General features: G+C 38.4%; 3 protein-coding genes across 3 annotated transcripts; 2 read left to right on the top strand and 1 right to left on the bottom strand.

The window, feature by feature from the left end:
• Positions 1-6,159: 6,159 nt before the first annotated feature.
• LOC147631510 (uncharacterized) lies at positions 6,160-8,990 on the top strand. The gene is made up of 10 exons (XM_086809200.1): positions 6,160-6,648; positions 6,736-6,864; positions 6,948-7,034; positions 7,551-7,702; positions 7,797-7,925; positions 8,004-8,148; positions 8,265-8,404; positions 8,491-8,584; positions 8,695-8,796; positions 8,904-8,990. Exons 1-10 carry the CDS (start codon positions 6,160-6,162, stop codon positions 8,988-8,990), a joined length of 1,554 nt encoding a protein of 517 aa, XP_086665326.1.
• Positions 8,991-11,293: 2,303 nt separating this feature from the next.
• LOC147631509 (uncharacterized) lies at positions 11,294-12,430 on the bottom strand. The gene is made up of 2 exons (XM_086809199.1): positions 11,952-12,430; positions 11,294-11,737 (listed from the first exon to the last, which is right to left on the bottom strand). The coding sequence occupies exons 1-2, from the start codon at positions 12,360-12,362 to the stop codon at positions 11,294-11,296; spliced, it is 855 nt and encodes a 284-aa protein (XP_086665325.1). The 5' UTR covers positions 12,363-12,430.
• A 2,622-nt stretch (positions 12,431-15,052) lies between these two features.
• On the top strand, positions 15,053-17,463 carry LOC147631508 (autophagy-related protein 18c-like). Its single transcript, XM_086809906.1, has 4 exons — positions 15,053-15,995; positions 16,587-16,791; positions 16,876-17,002; positions 17,089-17,463. Exons 1-4 carry the CDS (start codon positions 15,153-15,155, stop codon positions 17,180-17,182), a joined length of 1,269 nt encoding a protein of 422 aa, XP_086666032.1. The 5' UTR covers positions 15,053-15,152; the 3' UTR covers positions 17,183-17,463.
• The last annotated feature ends 7,422 nt before the right edge of the window (positions 17,464-24,885 follow it).

Raw genomic sequence — 24,885 nt, 5'->3', positions numbered from 1 at the left:
ATTGGGCTTTTACAAAATTGAACCTTAGTCCAATGCTTTTAAAGCATCTCACAAAAAATAAACCTTGCCCAACATATGTACAATGGGCCAAACCATACAAAATTAAATATTTAGCACACATGTGCTTAGCTAGATAATCTCATCCAATGTCCACCTTGGTTGTCTCGAACTCCTAATCTATACTCAACATAATCCACAATGTTAGATCACAATTACTTTGGAATCACTAACAAAAATAATTATAACAAATGGAAATCATTCACTACTATGCTTCACACATGAACCATGCATCACATATAATTAATTGGATTCACTCCCATGATAAAATATTCTGAAAAATCTCACTCCCGTGGATAGTCCTCTCGTTTGAGAGAAAACAACCATCCTCAGTTGTAACTATCACAGCACACACGAGTGATCAAACACATTAATTGTTCCCACATTGGATTCCCTCACAATGTCATTATGTATTTAAGTGGATTCACTCCCACATGTCTTCACATGCATCACACGTGCTTAGAGTTGATCGGACTCACTCACGATCAAATTCATAGAACCTTTGCACATGTCTTAGAGTTGATCGGACTCACTCACAATCAAACTCCTACATTGGATTCACTCACAATGTTTTCATACGCGTCACATGTATTCAAAAAGTATACCACACATTTCACATGTGTCACAGCTGGTTGGACTCACTCACAACCAACTAGGGTCACCCTCATTAATTTAAAAGAGTTCATTGGATTCACTCACAATCAAACTCACACATTTCTTACATGCGTCACATATGTCATAGTTGGTTGGATTCGCTCACAACCTTAATCACTTGGGTCACCCAAGATATTCTTTTCTTAAACTTATTGGATCACCTAATAAATTAATTACCGTAACATTCCCTCTTGTTTGGGTTGCAACCTCAGTTGCATATTTAATTAGCAAGTGAAGAGAGTGAGAATATAATATCTATCACAGATAGAATCCCTCTCAACACTAGATTGTGATAAATTATCCACCATCACAGATCAATATTACTTAGATTATCCATCTCGCGGACATAAGATACCAACACAAGTATCTTTCACAGACACTTGGTTAACCTTATTTGAAAATAGAAAGAGAATAATTTGAAGAAAGTGTTTTAAATGAGGTGTTAAAGTTTAAAGGTTGAATGTGAAATAACAATAAGTATCATGCATTCTTCGCGCGGTGATCAGTCGAAAAACATATGTGCATCATTATTAGTTCACTCAAGTCTTGATAGTGAATGGTCTAATATGTATTTTCTTCCACATATAGAAAGTACATATTAATCATCACACTATCTTGACCATTATACAGGACCATGGTACATGGAGATTAGATTATTCCACAAAATTAAATAATAAAAGAAATTAACCATATCATCATAGCATAAATCAAGAACATGAAAGATCAAGAACACAAGACTGGGTGCAATCTCCCCCCCGCCGTGTGTGGCTCCACTCCCACACGAGGTATTTAAATCATATTAATGAATTTAGCCCTTGGAGCCATAAATAGCATAGCTTTTCCAAAATTGGGCTTTTACAAAATTGAACCTTAGTCCAATGCTTTTAAAGCATCTCATAAAAAATAAACCTTACCCAACATATGTACAATGGGACAAACCATACAAAATTAAATATTTAGCACACATGTGCTTAGCTAGATAATCTCATCCAATGTCCACCTTGGTTGTCTCGAACTCCTGATCTATACTCAACATAATCCACAATGTTAGATCACAATTACTTTGGAATCACTCACAAAAATAATTATAACAAATGGAAATCATTCACTACCATGCTTCACACATGAACCATACATCACACATAATTAATTGGATTCACTCCCATGATAAAATATTCTGAAAAATCTCACTCCCATGATATGGAGAGTCCCAAAAGGACCCATACTAGAGTTCCTAAAAAACAATCAAAGAAAAGTGAGAAAGTCTGCAAATTAACATTCTGGCTCGCATAACAACAGTGCAGTGTCTATCGTCGCAAGGAGAGCCTGAAGGAGGAGAAGGTGTCTGACATATGCTGTCCGAACATGAATCGATTCTGGCTACTCCAAATTGTCCACATAGCCCAGAACCGTACCCATGAAAAGAACGCAGCATAAGGCCAGAGCACAACTGTCAGCACTCCAAATATCCAGAGCACAACTGTCAGCACTCCAAATATCCAGAACTGTTTTCCAAAAGAGTGGGGAAAATCTAATGCGCAAGCAAGATGAAACCCTATGTAGGAAGAGTCTAGAATGTGGACGGGTCCAAAGAAGGTGCGACACTGTCTCAGTCTGTATACATACCATAGTGGTGGCATGACGAGGCACAGATACATCACAAGTGTAGGAGCACTACCCACTGGGAGAACTCCAAGCATATATCTCCAGAGGAACATGCATTATTTCAATGGTAAGACACTCATCCAGATCCCTCTTAAACATTTCCTCCACCATAATAATGGTTTTTGCAAGTGTCACAGGTCATTACGTACAAGCGTAATCCAATATGGCTCGACGTGCCTTTGGACACTGGGTATGCATTATAGACCTTTATGGCGTGAGATATGTGAGTTGTTCTCCCCCTTTGCACCAGAAGGAATACCACCTCTTAAAGGAGCCCATTTTGGAAGTTTCTTCACCATGGAACCAAGTTCTAGTTTCTTTCTATTAGGATAAGGAACATGGAATCCACAAGGGCACATGTTTCCTTAGCTCTACAGCTCAGAGCTAGGCATAGGACCATAAGTGCTATTGGAAATCGCACAACCCAACCCTATAGAGCATGAAACTCTAAACCCAAACATACAGGATTTTGTGTAACCTTTCCCTTACTACGTTCCTTCACTGTCGCTTGAATATGTAGAAGACATGCTAGGGATAGCATTTGAAATGGGAAGGGGGGTGGGTTGCCATGGATATTATCACTCATCGATTGGTTTCATGATAAGACTAGTGAAGAAGACCATGCGAGACTACATTGCCAAAGCAAAGTATCTCCATATGAGATATTATCCTAGAAAAAAGTTGGCTGATCTATCACTCATCATCGATTGATAGATCTCACTCATCATCGATTGATTCATGAGATAAGAAAAGTGAAGAAGGTTTCCATTAGCCTCGTAAGTCGAGTAAATTCTTTCATTAGCTTCTTTAATGGTTTTGACTTCAAGAGTAGTTACACCAAGAGTGTGAATAACTCACCTTCATTCATTTCTTTATACATATAAATGCATTTCTTCATGTATTTCTTTATATATATACTTGTAAGATATCTTAAATTCACTTACACTCCAAATTGAGATAAGAAAAAAGCACGCTACATGAATATGAAATAGCAAAATTGTGTATTTATGTGTGTGTGTGTGTGTGTGTGTGTGTGTGTGTGTGTGTGAGAGAGAGAGAGAGAGAGAGAGAGAGAGAGAGAGAGAGAGAGAGAGAGAGCTCTCAAATGAGAAAGGGCCTACGTTACACTTCACATTAGCAAAACAACAACTAATGTCTTGAAAGATTTTTTGGTCTTGCCTTAAGCAAGACGTTGTGAGAAATGGGAGAAAATTGTTTGGTCAAAGTTATTGGGGTTATTTGTCAAGTGATCCAAGGGTGGAGGTTTATTTATAATTTTTTATTTTTTATATTTTTTAAATTTGGTGTAGATATGTTTTAAGTAGCATTTACTCTGCAGACTTTAAGTCTCCTTTTCTCGATATGAAGAAGTACATAATCGCCTTCATTGAAGATGACATGTTTCCGTTTTACGATTTACGTACTTCATGTATTTCTCTTGAGCTTTTTGAATACTAAATTTTACTAACCCATGCATTTGGTCAAAGTCTCTAACAAAAGAATCTACAACCTCTATAGAATGTGAAAGTCTACTGGTAGGAGTTGGTAAAGCCTTACCATAGACTATCTCAAATGCTACTTTCTTAGTAGCAGTACGAGGATAGTTATTATATGTAAATACTTATCCCACTTCTTAGGCTGAGATGAGACATATAATCTAAGCAAGTCAAGAATTGTACTATTTGTTACTTTGGTTTGTCTATCTGATTTAGGATGAAAAGCAGTAGAGAAATCAAGTTTTGTTCCAAGATTATTAAACAAAGTACTACAAAACTCTCTATCTCTATCCCTGAAACAATAATCTTTGATAAACCATGATGTACAAACACTTGTTTAATACTTTTGGTAGGCCCAAGACTTTATATTTGTAGCTTGCTATATTTTTGTAGAGCGTTTACGATCAAAAACTCAAAAGAACTTATGCTTTATTTTTATAGTTATCTTTTTAAAAGGCAAGCTTTCTAATATATATAAATATGGGTGAGTGGTACAAGAGCCAATCTTGTGTCAACGGTGAATTCTTCCTATTTTCTCCATCTCCCTTGTTTATTTAATTTTGTTTATTAAGGTTTATGCTTTTAATTTGTGTAAGCCTATGCTATGCTCTAATTTTTGTGCTTGAGAATTAGAGTTTCTTCTCCAAGTGTCATAAAGGTCCTGACTATATCATACAAACGCACACAACTAATTAAACACATTAATGCTAGTAGATGATATAAATAAAAGGCGTATCTAAAATCAAATACCTTGAAATAAAATAATGGGCACCTCCATAGAGGTTATGACTAATATTTGAGCACTCTTGGTTGGAGTGAACCATAATGGTCTTAGGAAGGTTGACACCAAAAGTTTGAAAAAGCGTAGCATTTGACATGGTTTGAGCACTCTTGGTTGGAGTGAACCATAATGGTGTTGGTCTTGCTCTCACTCCCTCACTAGAGCTTTATCCAAAAATGGGATAATTCAGTGCCCTTTTCACGAAGTTTATCGCACTTATTATACTGAGCTTCTTTTAGCAAATCTAAGGCTTGGAGGAATGTGGTGTCTCTCTAGTTTAAGGTTCCTCCACTCACGTCTGCAATTTAGTTGGCTCATTTCTTCCCACAGCTCCTCGCCCTTTAGGTAGGTTTAAGGAGTCTTGCCTTCTTAATAACACGAAGCACTATGCTGAGCACTGGTCATTTAATAGGACCAAAGGCTAGGTGAGTTTGAAGTAGTACGGTTTGTTGCACTAGTTATAATTTACTAATTATAGTTATTGTTTACAAAAAAAACTTAATAATCAAAGAGCATCCAAGGGTTTTGCAATTTTGTTATTGAGAAATTTGGATTTGGTGTGGTGTGTAGGTATGTTTTGATGAAAAGTAATTGTTTAAGTAAGTATAGTTATCCTCGTCGCTATATCGCACAGTGCCTTTAAGAGGCGCCTCAGGTGGGATCGACGGCTGAGATGAGCGCGCGATCATCGGCCGTCGGATCACTCCCTCGAAAAAACTAAACTAGGACGAGCGCAGGTAAACTGGGAGAAAAAGGATCCGACGTCTGAGATGTACGCGCGATTCTTGGCCGTCGGATAACACCGCTAAGACCCTGTCGCTATCCTGCAACCGCCCCAGTCCACAAGGAACCCTCGAACGATGACCTGCACGTCCGCCAGACGTGCAAGTCGGCTGTAACGTCCTCCGTCTCACAGAAGTCCAAGTGCCGGCGGTGATACAACGACTGACGTGCACGTCCTCCCTCCCTCAGCCGTCAATCAACGAGTAAACAAACGCTATATCACACGGTGCCTTCTTCTTGCATTCTTCCTTGACGTTTTTTTTAATTTCTTTGGAGACATAGTACCTTGACGTTTTTTTTTAATTTGTTTGGAGACATAGTAGGGTGCTTGTTGCTATGCTTAATGCATGCAGTAGTATGTCTTCTTGTCATGCATGTCACACTTACAGCTTTTGCGTAGTTTAGTACACAGACCTGCGCTATCCCTAGTTTACTATACAGACAGACCCAGTTTGAAAATCAGCCTTCTTTTAACGATGGTGCTTATTGCATGCATGCTTATAGCCATGCTTGGGTTCACTTATTGCCATGATTAATGTCTTCTTGTCATGCATGTGTTTTAGTAATATGTAATCATGCATACATGACACAATTAAAGCTTCAACCTAGTTTAACCCTTGTGCACTACTTCTTGTAGTCTTTCTTTTTGCTAAAAGTATGTGGTACCAATTTGTGTATGTCACCTCTTTATATTGATGGTTCTTTGGTACTCATTGCTATTAGATGCCACTTGCAAACCCTCCTTATGAGGAGATAATTCTTCCTTCTGGGAAACTTGCTCGGCAATGTCGAGTCTCGGATACGTGTCCTAGATGGAACACGAACTATATCAAGAGAATTCATATGATTCGCCACTTGAAAGTCGACCATGGCTTAGAGGTGGATATCCCACTTCAAAAGATAGGATGCCCCTTGGGTGGTGGAATGCAAGGAGCTTCAAAGAGTCCTGCAAATCAATCACAGACTAGGTTTCTAGATGCAAAACGTAAATTTCAAATAAACATGAAAAACAATGAAAAGAAACAAAGACTTTTGGCTGAAGATGCTTGGGAAAAGAAAGCTCCTACCAACTTGTCTAAGAGAGCCTATAACATGCAAAAGGAAGCATTCATCGAGGGATTTGTTGCCAAGGGCATGGAACAATACATGGAGAACAAGGAGAAACGCATTCAAGGGATTGAACGGCGCATTAAAGAGGGATATTCCAAACATGTGAGATTTTCTCTTGTCCTATTAACCTTAATTGTGAAATATATATATACCATGAATATTATTAAGCTCTCATTTTGCATCTTGTAGCGACGCCAAAAAGAAAGTGATGATTGTGACAATGATGATGGTGAAGTGGGTTCTCAACGGATGGAAAACCTCGATGAGGACATATTGACAAGCGGCAAGGATGAAAATCAAAAAGAGTCTCCTCCTTTGGTATGCAAGATATGATTTTTTGATTTTTTTAACTTGTTTGTTGTTTGTTATCTTTACTTTCATAACATGCCACTCTCTTGAAGGAAATCATTGATGAGGCGAACCATGAGCATGTGGCTCCATCTCAAGAGAAGAAGAGACAAAAGTGTGTTGTTTTTTCTCCTTTGAAGGTAAGAGATGGATGTACTAGTTGGTCTGAGGGCTTCTGATGTACTAGTTAGTAAGAGGGCTTCTTTGTAAACATGGTACTAACCTTACATTGTATTTACCATGAAACTTCGTAATCTTCCAATTCAAAAGACTCGATCAAAGAAAAATGTTCAAATCCATGATAGTGAAGGCTCCTCACATGGAAACAAAAATATCGATGAGGAAGTGTCGATGAGAAATGTGGAATTCGAGGGAAAAGCCTCCCTTACAATGGTATGAAAATACTACTCTTCAACCTTTGTACTACTTTGAGGTTGTTTTCCTTACACTAATATACATAAATATGCTTTATTTCTTGTTTCCTCACTTTAGGAGAAAATTGTCAACAAGGAGGCTCATGTAGGGCTCTCTAAAAAAAAGTAAGAAACGGAAGAAGGTAAGGGGTGGAAGATGTCTCTTCGTACACAATTTAAGAGTAGGCTTTATTTTACATACCATGGCTCCTTATGTCAACTCTTGTTTGTTTGAACTTGAAGGGGATGGCTTGCAATGTAAATGCACCTTATTTTGATATTAGCTCTCCGAGTGAGAGGAAGCCTTCAAATGTATTAATAACAATATCCACTAGTGAGATTAAGACGCACAATGTCTTGGGCAAGGTAAAAGATCTAAGTGCGGTCTATGAAAGGTATACTTTATATAACTCTATGGCTTGAATATTGAATTATCTTATCATATGCATGGTTTTAAGTTACGCAAGGATTGATTTTTTGGTTATGTAGACTTCAACACGGAGTGACTATTCACTTACACTCTACACGTTGGGGATTCATTGCCGAGGTGGATGTGCAATTAGCCAAGTCAATCATGCATGTGGAAGCGTCTACTCGTGTGCTTAACCTATTTGCCATGTCGGTAAATTTTTTAATTCTGAAATATAGCTTTTGGATTTGCAGCTCAAAGATGCGTAAAGCATGTTCATTTTGTAGGTGGATGGAAAAAACCCTACCTGTAGATGCTCTGGAGAAGGTTTCATTCGTGGATAGTTTGTGGTATGACTATGTGGCTTCACGGCGTCTAACGAGGAATACTTCCTTGCAAAATTTCTTTGGACATATTGATCTGAGCAAGCATGTGTTCTTGTTTCTACCTCTAGTACATAGGTAAAGTCAATACTTTACTCATATTGATGCATGTGTTCTTGGTTTTGTCATGAGTAGACAAAGCACTTACAACTTCATGTTTCTCAGGCACCACACTGGACTCTTTTTGTGGTCTATAATTCCCACAGCATGAAGGTGAGAGGCTTGTCATCGAGAAAAAATATTCTCCTACACCTAGACTCACTGCATGTAGGGAATTCGGGCGAGTATGTTTCCATTGTGCAACGGTAAGACAAGAGCTTTACTTTGAAGTTCATGAATCCATAATGCTTGGGTAAATGCTAGCTAACATTTTACATCTATATACTATTAGAGTTCTTGAGTCAATTTCTTCAAGTTGCACACATGGACCATTACAAGAGTCTCTTGCATGCCCATCCACTGGGTTTGAGTTGAAGTGTATAGAGGTATGTGAAAATTAATTTTGGCTTTCAATATTGAGACATGATATATATAGCATGATATATGGCATTTTTTGGATTCGATCAATTGAGACATATGTATGTAAATATTGTAGGTGCCAAAACAACCAAACGCAATTGATTGCGGATTTTATGTAATGGCATTTATCAAGAAACTAATCGATGGGAGCCTTATACATACACCTCCAAAGCATTGGGTATCCACATGCTTATTAAAAAGCTTCCTTACGAAATCTCTTGCTATGTATGAGCTAAATGTGAATTTGGTGTTATAAACTCTAACATTGCTTTTTTCCTTGTGTAGCTATCAAAGAAGTGGTTCGACCATGGATATGTCATGAAGTTGAAGGATGAGTTCAGTTCTGGGCTTAGGATGAGCATCTGCCCTTAGCATCGTGACCACCTTAGTTTGCTATGTTAGTTTTTTTGGGCACTTAATCAATGGATGGCTTATGCCATTTTATGATATATGACATTGTATGTCTCCACGATAGTGAAGATAAGTCTTACTTTGGGATTTTATAGTTGGTACAAAATTACATTTTGAGATAAGATGTGCACTTCTTGAAAGGCTACACTTCCATGGAATGCTAAATGTTTTGGTTGTAAAAATTTTGTATTGGATGAGTTCAATACATGTGTCAATGCAGTAGTTATTTTTGGTTTGCTCCTTGGTTTTTACTTTATGCAAATGTGCGCTGCTTGCAAACCTTATTGGCTTTATGAGTCTTCAATATCATCCATTGGCAAATTCAAAGGCAAAGTCCTAGTTTACTGCACAGTCCTAGTTTTTGCATAGTCCTAGTTTATTGCACAGTCCTAGTTTTTGCAGTCTTAGTTTACTACACAGTCCTACTTTACTACAAAGTCCTTACAATCACCATATAAACAATGAGAGAGATCATCCAAATGCTTACCAATGAGAGATCATAAACACTCACCAATGAGAGAGATCATACACACATCCAATGCCACACAAATACTTCCATTTGTACTTCGGCTTGTCCTAGTTTTTGCACAGTCCTAGTTTACTACACAGTCCTAGTTTATGTCACACAGATCCAATGCCACGCAAATACATAAAAATAACACAGTACTTGCCACCATTTCACAACATTTGTACTTCGGCTTGTCCTAGTTTTTGCATAGACCTAGTTTACTGCACAGTCCTAGTTTTTGTGGAAAGGCTTACCAATGAGAGAGACCATACATAGATCCAATGCCACACAAATACAGAAAAATAACACAGTACTTGCCACAATTTCACAACATTTGTACTTCGGCTTGTCCTAGTTTTTGCATAGACCTAGTTTACTGCACAGTCCTAGTTTTTGTGGAAAGGCTTACCAATGAGAGAGACCATACATAGAACCAATGCCACACAAATACTGAAAAATAACACAGTACTTGCCACCATTTCACAACATTTGTTCCTCGGCTTGTCCTAGTTTTTGCATAGACCTAGTTTACTGCACAGTCCTAGTTTATGTGGAAAGGCTTACTAATGAGAGACATCATACATACATCCAATGCCACACAAAAACTGAAAAATAACACAGTACTTGCCACCATCCTCATATATCAAGTGTACAATAACATAAGTCTAACGCGCGATGCGTATATCTTTTCGAAGACTTGTCCACTTGGAAGAGTCAAAGAAAAGTGTCTCTCCTCATCCTTACAATCACCATACAAACAAGACATGATCTTACATTGCAAGCTTTGTAATCCATCGCATAATAGCACATACTTGTTTATGAGGATGCCTTCAACACCGATGGGAGCATGTCTTTCAGTTAAAGGCAATAAACCATGGCAAGTGTGACAAGAGAGGGTAGAAAGGGGGTCTACCAACAATGTTTTTGTGCAGCAATGTGGGCACCAAATACGTGGTCTTTTATCAAATTGAATACGATGTCTACCACGTTGATGTTTTCTTCTCAATACACCGGATACATGAGCTCGTTTGTTGGGGGGACACAATTCAGCTTCCTGAAATGAAGTTGGAATGGTATTGAAAGGCTCTCTTGGCCTTCCATGGCCAAGCCTAGTTGTCGTCACATGTGCTTGAATTTGACGAACACTCCCTCTTCTAGGCATGTCAATCTCCTTTGGCTTGATAAGATTTGAAAGGTACTCCTTTGAGGTTTGTAGCTGTGTCAAGCATAATTCTTTTTCTGTAGAGTCCTTTGTGTCCAATTCTTCCTCTATTTGACTTAAAATTCTTCTAAATTCCTCAATGCAGAGATGAATGTCTTCACTTGTGTTGGCCTCTTTCATGTCCATCTGATTACAAGGGCTTGCAGAAGTCTCACAAATCTCATGATCCATAGAAACCATTCCCAAGGTGCGTGCATTGTCAATAATGGGAAGAAACTTGTATAACTCAGGAAAGTGATGCCTCATTATCAATCTTATGCCATATAAGTGCTTGCAGTCACTTGTCCAATCGGGGCAATCACAATAATTAGATTGCATACTCACATGATACCATTGGCTTGAAGAAGAGGTGCTTTGAATCTTGAACGACAAGGCCATTTCATTGATAACTTTCAACGATGAGGGGTCACTTTCAAACCGTTGTAATATTCTCTCCCTAGCAGACAACCTTGAAGTGTGCATCTTTGACGATCCACGAATACTAAAGCGCCCAGAATCGGCTAGATCAAGAAATACAAATGTCAAGAAGAGGATTTAAGATACTTTAAATGAATACCGCAAAAATGTTAAAGAACTAGTGATATTACCTATTTCTTGCTTTTGCTTGTAGAACTCAAGCATAGTTCCACCCATGCGCCTGCCAGTCTTTGAATCGCCCACAAGAGCATGTATAAGTTCAAGCATGGACCGGTTGATTTGTGCATCCAAGAGAGTGTATTTTATGTACTGCCATAGGCGCTCCACCAAGTTAGTAGTATCAACATTCCCATAAGAGAACAATCGGCCAAATTTTGGCCATCGCCTTCGCCAAACACAAGTCGACCCACACCAACCATTTGTTACATATCGAATGATATTGTCATGGGCATTGTAACATTGTAAGAAATGTTGATACTTCTGTTCGAATTCCATTTCTGTGGCCGAGTGCATGAGATTTGATATTGATGTGTAGATCTCATCTTGTAGTTCTTTGGAAACCTGCATTTTTCACATTTTTTTTAGAGGTTAAATTATAACCCAAAACTCATATTAAATCAAATATCCTAAGCTACTCTCAATGGTTTGCTCCTAGGTTACTGCACAGTCCTAGTTTACTGCACAGTCCTAGTTAATGCATAGTCCTAGTTTACTATCCAGTCCTAGTTAACTGTATACCCACAGTCCATAGCCTTGAAATATTGCAATCTCTTACTTGTGGTAACAAATTCTCAACCCAAGCTTTCTTAGCATGGAACCAACATAGGATGACATGGCATGCAACTTGTTGGCGAGTTTCTTGCTCTTGTTGAACCCAACAATGGGGATCTTCGTCAACCACCTTAAGCAATGGCTGTAGTTCTTGTGGACACTTGTCAATGACTAGAGCTGTAGGACGAATATCTCCCATTCTTGAAAAAACCATTTTCATAGTAATCTCCAAGGCAATGCTCTCTTGATGAGAGCCTGGGTCATTAGTGCACATCATACACCACACTGGAATGCCAACTCCAAGTTGGTTTGGTAGCACAGCTGCATATAATGGTAGGCCAAATTTATTTGTCTTGAAAGTACTATCAATAGCCCATGAGTTATGCAAGGAGAATCGAAGTGCCATTTGTAACATCCACGTATCTTGAATAATAAGAATGAATGGTTTGTCTTTGTCTTCCTTCGCTTGAGGATTGTAGGGCTGACAATATAGCACCTATATCCACGAAACTTGTAATTAAGAATGTATGGTAAGAAATAAAGGAACTCCAATGATGTCAAGAAAAACCACCAAACTTACCTTGTTTTGTGTCTTTAGTTTCAAGCATTCCATGTACATCAATGCCCAATCATCTTCTGTAGCTTTGTCTGCAATAACATGAATGTCAAGAATATCTATTCACATAGAAAAGAAACCACGAATGTCAATGAGTATTAGAATTCTACCTTGATTGCGTACTTGGTATGACAACATGGAGACCTCTTTTGGAATCATGAAAAACCTAAAGATCGTGCGATCTAGGTCTGAAGATTTCTCCATATGCAATCTCTCTTTTGAGAGTGACATCCTTGCCACATGGCGAGAGCTACCAATGTCAAACAAATCCTCTATACAACGCTCAATGACAATAGGATGGACTGGCAAATGATATAGATCATTTTGAGTGCCAGGAACATGTCCCTTATGAGAAGCATATAATGAAATAATTGCTTTGTCTTTTGTATTCAAATACTCCACTTGTACCTTAAATGGACAGCGACACTTCTTTGAGGTCCTCAATCTCCTTAGTGTCCCCTTTTGACTAGGTTCTCCACCTCTATGGCACAAGTAATCAACAACCCTCTTTGATGGCCCTTGGTTTTTTGTTGAGCGAACTTTCACAAGCCTCACTTTGTGCTCTATCATTATCTCTATCAAATGCCTCTCCACATTGGAGCTATCAATATTCAAAATGGTAGTGGGTTCTCTTTTTGGGTTCTTTTGAAGCCAACGTGGAATAGAATCTCCATCAACTCCTTTTACCATGTTTCTGCAAGCACAAGAATTAATGAAGTCCTTTACATAAGAAATAGGGATTCCATGTTGACGAATGTCAACACACCATGTTTCTTTAATGGTTTCAAGGGTTTCCTTTATCCCTCTATGATCTCCACACTCCAATATATTATGACATGTCATGACAATATTTTCCCATTCCTCTATGCATGATATCCTTAAATTTGGAAATGACTTTAAGCAAAGCACAAGGGAGCCATCTTGATTCTGATCCAAGCAAAGGTTTTCCTTCATTCGCCTCCATTTCTTCAGATCAAGGATTCCTCTAGAATCGAACGTCTTAAGACTCTCAATGGTCATCGACAAATTCCCTTGAATAACACTGACCATCACATCATAACTTCTCCTATCAAAGGAGAAATATATAGGCGATAGATAACGCAGTGGATTAAGTGACTCTTTGGCACTTTCTTCAATTTCTTTGCTTTCAACCCTTTGTGCAAAGAAACCATCCTCTTCTTGACTCCAACTAGATTCTTGGCTACTTGTATCAGGCACCAAGTATTCTTCGATCGTAGTTTGCTCACTTGGGCCATCTTCAATCCCACGATCTTCAATCCACAAGCTCATCCTACACACACATGGACATATTTAGAAAGTTATCATGTTTGAGAACGCGAAAAAATTTTCTTAATATAATGCTAGACTGTCGTAGTTTGCTCACAGTCCTAGTTTACTACACAGTCCTACTTTCCTTACTTTTCTTAGTTTACTGCGCAGACCTTGTTTTTTATTTTCCTACCACATATCAAATATATATATATATATAGAGAGAGAGAGAGAGAGAGAGAGAGAGAGCAAATTACCTTGAATGTTAAGCAAGCTTCTTTGAGTAAAAGGGATCAAAAGGGGTGGTGGAAGGAACATATGACAAGGTGGAAGCGGGCATTTTTTGAATGACAATGAAAGACGCTCAAACCTGATTAATTGAACGCTACATGCAACCAATATATTTCTTAAGAAGAAAATCTTGAAAAATGATTAAGATTCAAAAATCTCTAAACCCAATAGAGGTTTGGTTGTTTTGGCACCTACAATGTTTATCTTAACTTGTCTCAATTGATCCAATACAAAAAATGCCATATATCATGCTATACAAAGGACACACTATTGAAAGTCAATCCATAAAATCATCATTGTTGGCAACTTGGCATATGCGTTTGGAGGAGTTGTTGCATTGTCAATAAACTCCAAGTTTATGCCTTTGAAATGTTAATTATCTCTAGTTATGTAAACCAACGCATTGTCTCTAATGACCATTGGCGAACAAAACATAAGAATGTTTTTTCACATACCTCTACGACGGCCGAGTGCTTGTTACGCTTTGTCATTCAGACTCCTCCGTCTCCAAAACAGCCGTTCCCTCACCAGCTAGGTTTTACAGGTGTTGATCGACGGCCACGAATCGCGCGCTCAACTCAGACGTACGATCCGCGATTGCCAGTTTAGCTTGATCCGACGGCTGAGATCGATTCCCAGTTTACCTGCGCTCGTCCTAGTTTAGTTTTTTCGAGGGAGTGATCCGACGGCCGATGATCGCGCGTACATCTCAGACGAATCGCGCGTACATCTCAGACGTCGGATCCTTTTTCTCCCAGTTTACCTGCGCTCGTCCTAGTTTAGTTTTTTCGAGGGAGTGATCCGACGGCCGATGATCGCGCGCTCATCTCAGCCGTCGATCCCACCTGAGGCGCCTCTTAAAGGCACCGTGCGATAAAGCGACGATTGTTTATTTTTTTTATTTTTTTTATTTTTTATTTTTTGGGGGGAACGACTTGTGTGGAGTCGTCCGTCTTTCTGCTTTTGGTCGTATAAATACATCATAGCCACTGGCAATTACCTTCCAAGGTAGAACTGCCGAAGTGTGCTATGGCCATGGTGTCCCCTGCGTCCAACGACTCTCCTCTTCTACGAGACCCTCGAGATGGAGATCACCATAACCACCATCCTCAGCAACACCATCACCAGAAGAAGCAGCAGAACAGTCCAACCATCCTTGCTGCATCAGATCGACACCACCATGGCTACCGCTACCACCATGAAGATGATGAAAGGCCCCCTCTGTTTCTAGGATTCAACCAGGACAGCAGCCGCTTGGCCTGCGGCACAGAGAAGGGTTTCAGGGTGTACGGCTTTGGCCCCACCATGCAGGAGTGCGCCAATTGGGAGCCCTTCATGAATGGGGGCATCGCCATCGTGGAGCTCATGTACGACCGCAACTTCACGGCGATCGTAGGAGGGGGCACCAGGCCCAAGTACCCTCCCCACAAGGTCATGATGTGGGATTTTAACCAGGGCCGCTGTACTGGAGAGCTCTCCTTCCGATCCTCTGTGCGCGCTGTCAAGCTCCGGTTTGACAAACTGGTAGTGGTGCTGGAAAAGAAGATGTTTGTGTATGAATTTGAAACCCTCAACCTTATTTTTGACGCAGAAACCCTATCAAACCCCAAGGGACTCTGTGCGCTCTCAGGTGCCACCGCTGCGCCCTTTGTGTTCGCCTGCCCTGGCCTTCAGAAAGGAGAAGTTAGAATTGAGCGGTTCCGCCCTAACCTGGAAAAGAAGCTCACTAGGGACACTACCATGATTGCCGCTCACGATTCACACCTTGCTTGCATTGCCCTGAGCGTCGATGGGCGCCTCCTCGCCACAGCAAGCAACAAAGGGACCCTCATCAGGGTTTTCAGCACATTCGATGGTACACATTTGCGGGAGGTAGTCACTTTTCTTTTGCAGTGTCTTCGACCTTGTACTTATTCAAAGGTTTTTGCAACGTCTTCAAGCTTAGGCTGGTTACACACATGAAGGCCATGCCGACCCAGCATATGAGAGTGGCCGCCGTGAGGGCGATCTTAACCCCGAGCCCCCCTCCCCTGTTCATGCCATGGGGGTGGGGATCCATGTGAAACCAGCATTAGACGTATTCAAAGGTTTTTGCCATGTCTTCAATCTTTTACTTGTGGCCTGCATTGCAAAGGTAGACATAGTGATATAGTTTGCTTTTGCAGAAGGAAGGCCTAAGTTGGCCTGTGGCCTGCCGTCCAAAAGAAAGGCCACATTAGATTAGCTCCTTATCTAATAGTTATCCCTTTTGAGGGACATAACAGACCACCAATAAGTTGATCTATTAGTTGCATCGATTGCGTTCGCACTTTGTAGGCAGCCTGCTGCTGTGTATCCTCTTCATAGCTTCCTTTGTCCTGTTCTAATTCGTGCTCTCAGCATGATTTAAGAACTTATGTCAAACAGTTACCCTAACTAGTAGTGCATTGAGGAGCTGATTCATGTGACTGTTTATTTTTTCAGCTTCGGCGAGGTGCTGACAGAGCAGAAATTTACAGCATCGCATTTTCAGTTAATGCACATTGGTTGGCCGTTTCAAGTGACAAGGGCACTGTTCATCTCTTCGGTCTTAGCAATGGGAATAGCAGGACAAACAGGACCAACAGCAAGAATGTAGTGTCGGCCACGGTTAACGCGAACCCTGGATCGACATTTTCATTCATGAGAGGTAATGTTCACATTCAGGCACTCGAGGCTGCGTGTCAGATGCTTATTTGCCAAGGGACTTACAATTTTTATTTTGGATTTGCAGGTGTGCTACCCAAATACTTTAGTTCAGAGTGGTCCTATGCTCAGTTTAGGCTACCGGAGGAGATCAAGTCCATTGTTGCATTTGCACCTGAAAAGCATATCATTTATATTGTGGGTTCTGATGGAAGGTAAGATACGGTATGGTTTTCTTTGGTTTATTTTGTGCTACTTTACTTGGTTCTGGGCTAACTATGCCTCGCCTGTGCACTAACAGCTTTTACAAGTGTGCCTTTGATCCTATACATGGAGGAGAGATGGTTCAGAAGGAGTACATAAAGTTCATGAAGCTAAGAAATGAAACATGCTGATGGAAGGCACATTTACATCTTTTGTCCATAAGTGTGTGTATATGCAGTGTGGGGTTGGCCTTATTTGTTCATAAGTTTTTGTACAGAAGTATGTTCTGAATGTAAAGGCTTCAGTACTAGCCGATTTTTTTAAGGCTTTGAGCTCACACTAAGAAGTTTCTGCACTTCTACCACTAGCCCAATATATTTAGCCTCTTTTCTTTGTAAAATATCCAACCTTCTATTTCTGGAGGGATCCGACCTCCAATTAAAACTCATGTGAATCCTTTTTTCATTGCAAATTATTGGCTGACCAAGCTCATGTGAATACTTTTTTCATTGCAAATTATTGGCTGACTAAGCTTCCAACAAGCTATCTTCACTCACACTGTCATGACTGAACTATGCTCCCAATTTACTCATTTTGTATTTTTGCCGACTTATGCTTGAAGGGCATCTTCTATGTGTAAGCAGTAGCAAGGGATAAGTTTGCAACCTATCAAAGGGCTAAGATTGAGCGCTGGACCTAGTAACACGTTACACGTTCGTCTTAGTCAATCACATTCCTTATTTTGGTGATTCAGGTGAAGCAGATTACTTTAGAGGAGGTTTTTGTAGGAAAGTTTGGATGTTGAAAATGAGCTTATCATGGGATCCAAGGCATACAACTCCCCTTTTGGTCGCGAGGGAGGGTTTTGGTGTTAACAACCAAAGATGGGGGAGACGCTTTCTATAAGGAGTTTCTTGGAGGCTTATTACAATGGAAGGGGATACCCCTTTTTTAACTAGAGACCTCCCTTGCTCAAGTCACAAACCCTCATTGTTAGGCTATGTGCCCATTCATTGTCAAAATGCCTCTTATCACATGGCCGAACAACTCTTGGAACATTCAATTTATGGGGTTTTAGGTTGCCTATTTCTTCTCTACATTTAAGGAAGATTTATGATTTGTTTTTCCCAATTCAAAATAAGTAGAATTTTTTTCCCCCCACAAAGTGATAACATTCCTATCATGAAGCAATAAAAATGTTTTAAGAAAAATGTTGTAGAGGTGCTGCACATTCTAGACATTAGCTCCCCATTCTAATGTTTTTAAAAGCCGTGCCTCAAAGCCATCTACCTTGTTGTATATGGTCTTGATGAGATGTATTTAAAAAGATATTTAATTGTTTGAGGATCAAGCTTTTCTAACTTAAACTTGAATTGCATTGCAAGCTGTAGCTTAGGAACTGTAAAAAAAGTTACTAGGCGTCTTGTGGTAGTGCCTTAGTTGTCTTCTTGGAGTTAAAAGAGTTGTCCATTAGAACATTTATCATTAATTTTAAAAGATTGTTAGTTAGCTTCATTTATCTTTTTTATCAAAAAAATATGTTCTTAAAAAACAAAGCATCCATTTGTCAAAGCCTTTATCATTTTCGAATTAAAAAGATTACCAATAAGCTTAACTATCTTTTTTTATTTTTCACATGTATGTTCTAGTATTTTAAGGACAACCATTTCTTCACAGCCTTTAGCAAGACCTTGCACATGGGCCCAATCAACAAGCATGCAAGGAGAAATTTTGCTCATTTTTTTCATGTTCACTAATTTCGTGCTTTATGTATTTTTGGAGGGAGGTTTAAGGGGATGTATTTTTTGAGAGACTATTTTTTTGATGGTCCCAATTTTTTTTTGAGTTGGAAATTTTGAAAGAACAAACACACGTGCCATCGCTTGCACAAGGGGGACTCGAACCCAATACGGAAGTATTTTCTTTACCATATCTTTAGGTCACATTTTGGACATATAAGTAACTTATGGATATTGACTTCATTGTTAGTCCCATTATCTTCACTTTTTATATTAATGATTTTTTTTCTCTTTTCTAGGTCTGTGTGTTTGCGCTTGCTCTATTATTTAAATTGTTTCTTTTGTAGCTCTGTTCACATTCTCTACTATTTCATCAAATTCATATGCATCCCTTACATCATCAACTTTATTTGCCTATCTTTTCCATCTATTGATAAACCAATCTAACCTTAGATGTGAAGCATCAAAATTTTGATTACTAATAAAAATATCATAGATATCTTCCATTGTTGTTGTGGATACATAAAGCATATTTTTTTCTTAGCTCCATCCCTCTATCTTGGTATGGTGTTACCCAATTAGAAGAAGATGGATACTATTTTTCTATCGATCATTTTGTGAATTTTAGAACAAAGATTATTGCCTAAAGGATGCTTTAAGTTCAACTTCCAAAACATCAATGCCCTATCAAAATATTTCGTAGGAGTGAGGCATACTTCGTTCTTTCACTCATATGCACCATATTGCATGTAAATTTCTATTCCTAAAGTAATATCTTTCGTACTAATATTATGTGAAATATTCTTCTAATAAGGCTTATCCGGATCTTTCATGCAATAAACAATGGTGTGCTGTCATGTAGATGAAACATAGGGTTAGCATCTACCTAATGCACCATCCCATGAAATTGTGCATGTTCTTTTGCTTTGAAGCTCTACACATTACGATTCCACCAACAAGAGCCTTCTTATCCCATCCAAGTTACTTTTTTGATCAGTTTAGTAAACTGCATTGATTGACTTTGGTTTAATTCCAATAACCATTTGATAGTGTAAATGGAAAACTATACCTCCTCTTTCCAGTGAGCCTAACGACACATTATTCTTTTGTGAGAAATTCATTAAGATTAATTATTAATGCTTCATCAATATCACTTCCACCTATTGATATTGTCACACTCAAATTATGTAAACATTTGTTCTTTTTGTAATATTGTTAACATTTGATAACTTCTTAGGCCTACCCTAACTCTTCTTTGGTCGATTACTTTAAACATCAACATTAGGCTCTTTGGAATCATAAAATATTCTAGTCTTCATTTCTCTTACTCTCATCTGCCATTTTGACATTGTCCCGTGTGCCAGCGTAATAAATACATAAAACCAATGTTTTTTTAAAAAGAATACCTTTAAGGTAAAGGAATAGACTGAGGTATGTAAAGCTAATTAGCACAAAGTTTAGGATCGTACATTAATAAATTGTAGGTAAAGACACTTCAATACTCTTTCACTTTTTTAAACACTTTTTAATCCTTAAACATGATGGGTGGTTGCAAGATAAGTTATCTAGTTTTGTTTAGTGGCAAGACGGGCCAGCCTATAAATAAGTATTTTTTCATAAAGAATGGTCAATCTCTCCTCATTAGCCAATGAATTTCACATCAAGGGCTTTTAAATGAAGCACCACATGCAAAGTTGGGCCGACACCTAAAATTATAATTCGATCGAATATCTAATAATGGCAAAGCTCCTTTCATTTGGGTATAAAATCTGTGTGTAGGTCCTATCCTAGGTTTGGAAAGGTAGACTAAATGAGAGTAAATTGCTTATAACTTTTACATCATTACTTATTTGATGTTCCCACTTTTCATAACACAAATTCACATGACATAGAGCTTAACTTGATTTATCAAGTATTTTTTGATGTGTTTTCTTATTTTTTATATTATTTTAAATATATTAAAATTATTAAAAAATATACTATTTTTGACATCCCACCACATCTACCATTTAAAATAAGCAATTTGTGTCTATTGGATTAGAAAAGATTACTAGAATGTGGATCTAAGATAAAATTATTGTCAAAGGCTCAGTTATTGTAATTTAATTCTAAAAAATCAAATATTAAATCATTTTATCTAAAAACTCTAGGGATTACTATACTTGTTACCATGACTTTATTTTAAAAATGGCTTAATTTGAGTACAAGAAGATCCATTTTCACTTCTCCCAAGGAAAAAACCTTATATTGTGTCCACTTTTCCCTTTCCAAGTCTAAAACCAATCCTAGTTAGGTTTAAAAATCTAGGTTTCGTAATCTACAAAGCCTAGAGATCATGTGATGTGTGAGCCTTAGGTGGGCACAAATCCTACATATACATGCCACTCTGTGTCCATATTAGCTTTGAGAGGATCCACATAAGCACCATGCCACCTCCACCCTCCATGGTCAACATGGTCAACCTAGTTGACTATCCAAATCATCATCCTAGTCATCATTAATGCCACATCATCTTACCACCTTTGCATGTCACCTCACACTTAGTGACATGGCATGTCACATCATGTAATTCCATGTCATGCACCCTTCTACATTATCCTCCACACATGTAGACATGGGGAGTAGCCACATCAGCCATAGTGATGCCATGTGGGAGGACGTGGCATGTACGCCTGCCACATGGTACCGCCCCCCCTTCTCATTAATTTTTTATATTGAAAAATTATTTTTAATATTTTAAATTTTAATTAATTATACACACACACACACACACACACACACACACACACACACACACACACACACACACACACACATGTACATGTATATATTCTTTCTATGTATATTTCTCATGTATGATGTTATCTTCAAAAGAAAATATAAAATTTTAAAGAATAAAATATTTAATTTATAAATATATTAAAGTTTTAAAATAAATAATTTTAAAGGACTATATTTTTAAATTTTAAAAATAGTATTTTTTAAATTTCATGTTATTTTAAATTCAAAAGTAGTTTTTTCAATTTAAAATATTATTTTTTATAGGAAAAAACTCTGAACAAAATTTATAAAAGAAGAAAATATAGTTATATTTTCAAAGAAAAGAATTATATATATATATATATGTGATAAATATATATATTTATAAATATTTATTTTAATAACAAGTTTCTTTTTATCTATATGTTATCTTAATTATTAAATCAATCATGTACTATTTAGATAAGAAATCCAATAAACTGTAAAGTGAATAAGGTAACTTTTCTATATACGCACACATTTCTAGTACTATCCCATCATTGAGCCCTCATAATTTTTTCTCTTTTAGCTTTCTTGAGAATGGGTTCTCAAAGTCATAGGAGTCGAAAACATGATAGGCTAGACTTTCCACCGGGCGGCCACCAACAAGCTCAAGAGGAAGAGACAAAAAAGATAGCTCGTGAAAATGAGAGAGTGGAGAGCATGTTAACGAGCAAGAGATACTTTTGGGGATAATCTAAGCCTTGTCACTCCTTTTCCTCTCTCTCTCTCTCTCTCCTCTCTTCTCCACTATCCCTTAGTTTAGATAATCCACATGAACCATCCCTTCCTCGTTTCCAAGAACCCTCGCTTCTCTTCTACAAGAACCCACCTCCTCCTCTAGGTGCCATAGTGTGGATAGGAAAGAACTATCAAAGTCGAGGGTGCAATGCCGTGCCAATGTAATCTTTTAATCCTATTTCAAAGACCTCATGCCTTCATCACAGCCATGTGTTCTTGATGCTTTGATCGATTATCCTAACATGGGAGAGTGCAAGGTGCTATCTAACATTGGAGGTCGAAGAGAGAGGAGAGTTGGCATGGTGGTGCTATAAAGTGTTCATCGTTTGCGGTTTATCAAGAAGGGGAACTATGCAAATGCTTTGGTTATTCGACAAGCTATTGCGACCATAAGTAGCTTCCAAAAAGGTATGGTGAGTGTCACATCTTGCATCCTTTTTATAGGTCATGTAGCTAGGCATGGTCGCCTACTAGACGAAACCACTAGAGCCTTAATAAAAAGGTTTTTGGAGGAGAATTGATGCACCTCACTAGTTTTCAAGAAGTTTGCGCAAGAAAGTCACAAGAGGAATGTTCATTGAGTACAATGCTTGTTTTCTTAAAATGTTTCAAACCGAGTTGTATTCTCAGTTTGTGGCATCATTTTTAGACCTTAAAATTAGGCACATGTCATTTGAGGGGTGTAAGCCTTGGTTCGTGAGGCACTCACAATAATGTGACACATGTTATTGTCATTACCATGTTGAGTTTCAACTATTTATGATGTGTTCCGTTCTCTTAGTGGGCATAGAGAGTTGTTTCGCTCATAATTTTATCCAATCTCTTTTATATGCATGCATCATTACCATATGATTCCTTGTGTGGAGAAAAGTTTCACATTATGTGGTTCACTTACACGGCTACAGATGGTAGATCTTGATGTAAGTGACCAAGAGGTAGTGACATCATGGCTCTATGTATGTGTCAGCTACTATAGAGAGTGGTGGATAGTCCAAGAAGTTGCAGCTCATGGAAAAACATACACCACATTGTCACTTCACGTGATATTTAGGGAGGAAATCTACCCCTACATATAGCACATTCACTGTGCTAAGTGGCAGGATCATCAGCTCCAAGCATGTTGGGCGAAGTTTCCTATTGGTGTGGTTGTCTCTGAAGTCAATTTTGTAGAGAACTACACATTCATACCTTTTCAAGAGATACAATCCGAGTATTACTTCTTGGATCAATTAATGGTTATATTTTATATTATTTATTTAATTCTTGAGTTATATTAGATAATTGATTTTTGTAACCTAATCACCTCTCCCCCAAACCTGACCCCATTAGGAATTTTTTGGACCCAAAAAGAGCCTCTTAAGGATTCCTAATTTTAAGGGATTAGAGCTTAAAAAGCTGGGCTTAAGGGAGACAAAGGCTATGATGACCCCTATTTTTTGCCTTGCCACATCAGCCATACCCTCCTAGTTTCACTTTTTAAAGGGAATATTCTCATACTCTCTCTCTTACTTTTTGACTTTTCTCATACTTTCTCTCTTACTTTTTGAATTTTTTATCTTCACTCTCTACAAATTGAATCTTTCTTGTCAGTTTGAAATCTCCTTCCTCATTAACTCCCACCATATCTTCCTTCCACATCAGCAAAACATTCTCGTATTTAGGTGGGCCCCAAAAAGTGAAAAATTTTAATTTTTAATTTTTTTACATTTTGAGGTGGAAAAACACCACCCAACCAATATGTATGATGAAAATACTTTTTAAAATTTTTTTTACATTTTGAGGTGGAAAAAACACCACCCAACCAATATGTATGATGAAAATACTTTTTTTCCTCCAAAAAGCTTGTAATTCAAGGGTCACGTCAGAAGCCTGTCAGGAGCCAGTACATCCATGACTAATTGTCAGGTCCCCACAACCCCATAAACATAACTAACTGTCAGGAACCACTACATCCATGAGATCCCAAAATTGTGGGGACCCAAAAAATTATTATTTTTTAATTTCTCATAAATGTAATTTATTGATGAAAAACTTCATATTAGTATATTTGTATATCAAAAATATCATTTTCTACTTAGAAAAATGGATTTGTGTTAAACCTCAAACAGCAAAGTTTTAACACACTCTCTCTCTCTCTCTCTCTCTCTCTCTCTCTCTCTCTCTCCCCCCCCCCTCTCTCTGTCTCTCTCTCTCTCCCCCTCTGAGGATCTCTCTACTTTAGCTTCTTCCTCTGCTTAGCTATGGAGTCCTTGCAAGCTGTGTGTGTAGCCCCTTGTGAAGCTAGAAAACGGAAGGTTGATTTACACATTCGTATTCTTGAAGAGTATGTCATGCATTTACTTGTTGGTAGGTACATAGTAGCGTTGGTGGCTTTGTTGTGCTTGGGGTTGCTTAACCTGTGTCCATGGGGTCTTTTGTCGCAGCTTCCTTCAGGGAGTTATTGTGGTGGTGGTGGATGAGCACAAGCGGCATTTTTGGGTAGCCAAAGGTGAGTGTTTCCTTCCTAGTAGCCTTGTGCTTTGTAATGGGTGGTCGGGCCAGCCAATGTTGAAGCTTTGGATTAGGGTTGGTTTTGGTTGGCTTTGTTGGCTTCTTGCGCTTGGGTTTCAGAGATG

This window comes from Cibotium barometz, chromosome 15, assembly GCF_041138505.1.
Source record: "Cibotium barometz isolate CiBa-2024 chromosome 15, ASM4113850v1, whole genome shotgun sequence".
Lineage (NCBI taxonomy): Eukaryota > Viridiplantae > Streptophyta > Polypodiopsida > Cyatheales > Cibotiaceae > Cibotium > Cibotium barometz.
The sequence above is the reverse complement of the archived record's forward strand: the minus strand, read 5'-3'. Positions and strand labels throughout refer to the sequence as shown.